Raw genomic sequence first — 6969 nt, 5'->3', positions numbered from 1 at the left:
AATTAACTCAGGGTATGTACGAAAGTAACCGTAACATAACCATGGATAATTGGTTTACGTCAGTACCGCTAGAATCAAAGCTCTTAAAACCTTCTTACAATTTAACTATAGTTGGTACTCCATGGCAAAGTAGAAAGAGAAATACCTCCCGAGATGATAAATCTCAAAAGTCGTGAAATTGTCGTTCCTTATTTTGCTTGGATGGTGAAAAAACAATGGTATCCTTTAAGACAAAAGTAAATAAGTCTGTGCTTCTTTTGTAGACAATCCACAACGGTCCAGTAGAATGTGATCTAACTGGAAAATTAGATATCATTAAATTTTAAAATGCAACTAAGTACGGAGTAGACAAATTTGACCAAATGTGCGAAAACATGGACATCTCCAGAAAAATAAGAAGATGACCTCTTTGCCTGTTCTATGGCAAGATAAATATAGCTTGTATAAACTCTTGTATAATTTCTAATCATAACCAACAAAGACAGCAGAAAAAAACCATCACCATAAAAAAAGTATGGTCATTTTGTCTGAACAACTGACGAAACCTTGGCTACTTCTTCTCTTCTTCTTCTTAGTCTTCTGTCGTCCATGTTTGGACATAGGCCTCTCCCAACTCCTTCCATCGGTTTCTATCCTGAGCAACATATTTCCAATTTGTTCCGGCTATTCTTTTAATGTCATTAACCCATCTCATCTGTGGTCTTCCTTTTGGTCGTTTACTTTCGTAAGGTCTCCAATGTTGTATTGTAGTATTTCAACGTTAGTCTTTTTGTCTAGCAGTGTGGCCCGCGAAGCTCCATTTAAGTTTGGCAATTTTTGTTGCTATGTCCTCGACTTTTGGCTGCTAGTTCCCCCATCATAATTTGCAGTTTCTTGAATGTGCTCGCTATAATCACTATGTCTTTAGCGAATCTGAGTTGCCATTAACGTTAATGCCATAGGTTGACCAATTTGTAGTTTTGAAGACGTCTTCTAGGGCTAGGTTGAAAAGTTTTGGCGATATTACGTCTCCTTGTCTCACTCCTCTCTTAATGGGGATGGGATTTCTATTTTCGTCTAGTTGTACTATCATAATTGCATTTTCATATATATTATATATTAGTTGCCTATATCTCGAATCTATTCTACAATTATTAATAACTTGTTCTATGGCCCACATCTCGATACTATCAAACGCCTTTTCATAGTCGATGAAGGCAAGAAATACGGGTAGTTGGTATTCATTTGCCTTCTCTATCAATGTTCTCATTGTCAGCAGATGGTCTAATGTACTATATCCTTTGAAGAAGCCAGCCTGTTCAACCGGTTGATAATTGTCCATTTTGTAGGTTAACTGGTTGTTGATAATTCTCATAAATAGTTTGTATACTTGACTGAGCAACGATATAGGTCTATAATTTTATAGATCACAATTGTCCCCTTTTTTGTGTAAGAGTATTACTAGACTCTCGTTCCAGTCTTTAGGGATCTTGCTATTCCTTGGCTACAGCATCGTGTAAATTGGCCAACTTTGAACAGCTCGGTAAACATGTGACATGTGGCAATTTAGTCCGTCTAAAAAACTTCGAATGACAACACATCATTGCGAGCACTGCCGTCGTCCATTTTGTGGTGAACATCGCGCCCTTTGTTGTCAGCAGTATAGTTCTAAAATGCAGAATTTATGATATTTTTTGTGATTTTTAGGTTTTAGAAATATTTCTTTGTTCAAAATAATTTGTAAAATTAAGAAAAATAAAATACTTTTTCAGTGACCACATTTCTTTTTCTCAGCGTAATAAATTTTACGATGGTTAGTGAAAATATAGGTAAAAATAATAAGGTTAGTATTCTAGGATTACTAGAGCAGAGGGTAGATTCAGTTTTGTATAATCAAGTACACAGTTGTAGAGGAACATACCGCCTGGCAAGGTACGGTTAAGTTGTACTGATATCGTACTCTTAGTTTTTAATAAAAACAAGTGGTTTTATTAAAAAGTTTTTTAAAATTAAAGTGTTTATCTACTAGATACTACTACGTAAGTCATCCATACGTAATTATTATTTTATTATTGTGAAAAGAAAACGTCAAATAATAAATATACACTACCGTACAATCATTTTGTGAGGTTAGCTGCTATAAGTAGCTTATAGTAGCATGCGATTGGTTTTCATTTACCAGAGTCGGAGTAAGGCCTTCGCCACCGTAGCTTAAAATGACTTCACACAATGTAAACACACCTTCCGATCTAACCAGTCCAGTAAATCAACGTTCGAATATCACAAAAAGTTATGCTTCAGCCGCTTCACATTCTTTTCCAAATAAGAACCAAGCAATTGTATTTAGTTGTATCGATAATGCTAAACTGCAGGATTATCTTATTCCTTTGGGTACAATCATCAACCCAAAAAATATTATTTTTTCATCTAGATTATCTCATAATAGAATCTGCATGTATTTGGCAAACAAAACCGTAGTAGATAACTTCATGACACAACATGGCTCTATAGAAGTACTCGGCGAAATTGTAACAGCACGAAGACTTGTCTCTTCAGCAGAAAGACTAGTCTTGTCTGGAGTCTGCCCGTCAATTCCTCATCAAGTATTAGTTGAAGAATTACAGAATATCGGTTTAAAGCTTATTTCCCCAATAACATTTCTGAAAATTAGCTCGACTGTTCCCGAATATAGTCACATATTGAGCTTTCGGAGGCAAGTTTATATAAGCCCTATAACATCACCAATTCCAGATTCTATTCTAATAAATTTCGACCAAACACCTTACCGCATATTTTTGTCACAAGGTACACTCACCTGCTTTATTTGCAAAAATGCAGGACACATATCATCCCAATGCAAAACCAGTTCAGTAACGGAATCAACTCATATTGAGTAAAACAATGAAGTACCAAATCAAACAGCTTCAACAAGTATACTACACAAGGTACCAAACACCCAGCAGTCATCAAGTTATCCATTATCAAATCCGAGCATATCACCTACACATACAAATCTCCACGACAAAGAAACTACTAATACTCCTACTCATAGCAACACTTTTAATCAACCTCCTTAAGCGGCAATACCGTTTTCACAAACTTCGGAAGCAATATTTTCCAATCTATCAGCTCCTTTTCCATTAGATACAACTGCAGAAAATTCTAATAAAACTGATACATCACCACAATTTTTTGAAACAACCATTTCAACCAATCTTACAAATAAAACTACAAGCTCGACTTCTGTCACTACCAATGAGTTTGCTCCAGTACTTCCAAATGTAATAAAGCCACATCATCTAAGTGAAAACTCTAATAGCAATTGCGAAAACGCAAGTTCTTCCATAAAACGCAGTATTGGTGAGATCGACACGCCTCCTTCAGATTCAGCAATTTCATCAGAAAATCTGTTTGCAAAACCCAAACTCTCTAAACCAAAAAAACCACGCTCATCTAAAGTCCAATCTACACGGGAAACTCTTGAAAATTTCATTGATAATCATACCCCACCATTCGTTTTAAATTTCCACCAATTGTCCTTACTGATTGATAATGTCCAAGGCTCCCCCGACACTATTAGCGTCGTAAAAGAATTTACAACTGATATGGCTGGTTTACTCCATCTTTTACAAAGCAGCTATCAATATGCAAATAATAGATCTACAAAAAGCAAGTTTACAAAACTTCAAAAGAAACTACACAACCACTTAGGGAAAGAGATTTCTGACTTAGATAGTGACTCTTCTGTAGACAAACGTTCAGTATCATCTAACTCTTAGGTGTGAGGTTCCCTCACACGTCGGAATAACAGGAAATGAAGAAGCTGACAATATTGCACGAGAGGTAATTTTAAGTGATTTGTCGGAGCCGATAGACAAGTGTGTTTCCAGTGACTTAAAAAAGCTTATTTTAAAAAGTGTTGTGTTTGTGGCGAAATGAGTGGTCTCAAACTAATTCCAATTTAAATAGAATAAAAAATAATGTGTCTCAGTTGTTTCCATCGTCGCGCAATAGACGAGAACAAATTGCGGTTGCGCGTTTACGTCTAGGACATACCAGATTAACACACTCCTACATTTTCACAAAGAAAAATCCACCTATGTGTGATCAGTGTAACGTCCGATTAACAGTCGAACACTTTTTAACAATTTGTAGTAAATATGACCAAGAAAGACAGCGCTACAAGATCCACTCGCTCTACCACAGGCTTTAGGTCAAAACTGTTCCTGTGACAATATAGTGAATTATCTTAGATCCATAAACATTTTGTATAATCTGTAGGTGTTTAACTTTGTTATTTATATTTTGTTCCGTCGCTAATAACCTTTTGGTGGATGCGACATCTTTTTTCTAATAAAAAAAAATAAACAGTTGTAGAGCAACAGTCAGATTTTATTTAAATTCTCAAGAGAAATAAAACATTAAAGCACTGTACATATTCCTAACAAAGATTTTGTTTATCTAATTTTCGTAGACTACGACTAATAATTTTTAATTAACACCCATGTCGGAAATAAGGTTTTTGCGATAAAACCGATAACATACCTTATTTTCGGAACATTATAAACATATAAACAAGTTTTATTTACAAACAAGCCGCAATTTTTTTATAAATATATTTTCTAACAGATAGATCAAAACATTTTACAAAAATTATATTTTGGTATTAACGCCATAAATTACAATTTTTCTGCTGATTTGATATTGAACTGGCCTAAAGAAAACTCGCGTGCCGATATAGAACTTCAGCAACATTTCAATTCTGATTAGCGAGTAAACTCATTATAGCAGTTAGTAAGTTAGTCGCTAAAATTACCAACCTTTCAAATTGTAGTGGCGCTTTATTTAGATGGAATCTAAAGTGGACGATCACAGAGTAGACAGCCGCGGGAAAAGTACAAAAAAGGGTACGTGCCAGAGTACCTACACATACTTTAAAGAATACTGTAATAGTACTAGTATCCATGGATTTAAGTATCTGGCCGAAGAGAGATCTCTGGGAGAAAGGTAAGAAATTCATCCATATAAGAAAATATAAGTATATATAAGACTTCTGCAATTCATTGATTGTGATGATTACTATATCCAGGTTTTTCGTGTTTTTACGATTTGACGCTATCCACTATAAATATTAGTCTCTTTAGTTGTTCGTGTCGTGCGTTTTTATTTTCCTTAAAAGCTTGTCTCTATTGTCCTAGTCTCTGTTTTAAAACTCTTTCAGTACTTTCGACTAATACTAATAGCCCAGTCTGCTCATGCAAAAATCATCGATTTCACGGCAAAATTTTTCGCAGATATCTGAAGCTTTTAAGACATAGATGGGGGTTACTAGATGACGAATAGATGAAAAATTACTCGTATTTTTACCTTGCGTTTTTTTAACAATAATTTGTGGTTACAATTTGATTTTTTGTCTATAAATTTTTTCCCTTATATTTTACATAAACAATATTTATATCATTTTTTTATATCAAAAATGTCTTTATTTTCCCGTTTTTTATATTAAAATTGAAGGGGTGAGTGGATAAAGGAACTAAGTAACAGAAGTAAGTTTTTGAGAAATTTAACTCCAAAGTTTTATTGCTGGAACTTTTTTATTAATCAATTTTTTAAACCGATTTTTTTTATTCTCACAGGTAGGATATGTATAAATTTTATTGTAAAAACAAAAATCTCCCCGATTTTTAAAAACTTATTTGAAAAATATATATTTGTACTTACCTCTTTTATCCAAAAACTTTTTTGTGTTAGAAAGTATGTCTATGCCAAAATGAAGGGGGTATGTGGACTTACCTCCTTTATCTAGGATAAATATTTGCATTTTCTTTTGAATAAGAGCTATAATCAGGAAAAAAATAACATGGATGTCAAGTAAACACTTATATTTTTGGTTTTACAAAAGACTGACAAACACTGAATTTCTAAGCAGCTTTTGAATCAGTCTAAGGATATTGTACCACCTTCTTAAAATTTTTGTTGCTCTATGATGGCTTCATAATACCACTTATCCCTTTCTGGAATGAAGCAAAGCTGTTCTTTTAGATTGTCTACCTTTTCTTTGCTTAAAGATCCAGTATTTTGGATATGTCTTGGAATGTTGAATTCTTCAGGTAGAAGGGATGGGAAATTTTTCTGCTTGAGGATATATACCATTTTGAAAGGTGTGTAGTAATCGTAAGACTTCTTGAAAAGGTATGATCCAAAGATATCTACGCAAATCCACTTGATTCCAGTTTTGAAATTAACCTTTTCATTAAGATCTTTTTTTCTATTCATTAGTTTCATGGTTTTCATAATATTTTTCGTGTCTCTAAAGTGATGTTGCATGTCTATCACCATATTTTTCTTGGTTCAAGAAACAATCACATCACGATATTCATCAGGGATGTAAATGTTTTCATGTTTCTTTAGTCGTTTCTCAATACATCCAAATGCTCTATCCGAGTCTAAGTACGAGTGTCCTACCTCTGGAAACTTGTGCTCAATCGTTTTAAAGATGCCTTTGCCCACAAGATACTGAAACAAATATACCATCAAAAATTTTTTATTTTGCCCTGCACACGAGTCCGTGCACAAAACTAGATGATATTTTCCTTTCAAGGCTGGATCCACTTCGATTGTTCGTAGAAAGCAACTAAAAATTTCCGAGCTACCTCTGGAAGCTTGATTTTCGGTCCATGTGCAGAAAACGGTTTTTTCCACATTTTTGGTTATTATGTAGATTTCTAAGTTGTAAAACCACATTTGTCTAAGATAAAAGGCTTTCGAGGTACTAAGCCTAGGTAGGGGCATAGTTTGCTTTAGATCCAATGTTACATACACAGTGTTCTCTGATTTGCTAGCAAATTCTCTATCTGCTTTTTGAGATTCAAATACTGATTTGTAATTTTCAGCGTGCTCTTCATTACTTTTGCGAGAATCGCATATGCTACATGTATCGCTTTTGGGATAACCAAAAGACAGATTAAATTCATTATTAAAAATGAATCG

General features: G+C 34.2%; 1 protein-coding gene across 2 annotated transcripts in view; it reads left to right on the top strand.

Moving 5' to 3' along the window:
* The first annotated feature begins 4593 nt into the window (after window positions 1-4593).
* The window catches only part of LOC140436396 (pickpocket protein 28-like), a 51109-nt gene continuing 48733 nt past the window's right edge, over window positions 4594-6969 (top strand). The window contains exon 1 of one of the 2 annotated variants that reach the window (XM_072525158.1): window positions 4594-4986. In XM_072525158.1, the coding sequence (XP_072381259.1) occupies window positions 4829-4986 (158 nt within the window). In that variant the 5' untranslated portion in view covers window positions 4594-4828. The remainder of the gene's footprint in view (window positions 4987-6969) is intronic. The other variant, XM_072525157.1, reaches the window with a different exon arrangement.

This window comes from Diabrotica undecimpunctata, chromosome 3 (genome assembly GCF_040954645.1).
Source record: "Diabrotica undecimpunctata isolate CICGRU chromosome 3, icDiaUnde3, whole genome shotgun sequence".
NCBI lineage: Eukaryota > Metazoa > Arthropoda > Insecta > Coleoptera > Chrysomelidae > Diabrotica > Diabrotica undecimpunctata.
This window is presented reverse-complemented; position numbering and strand designations above follow the sequence as displayed.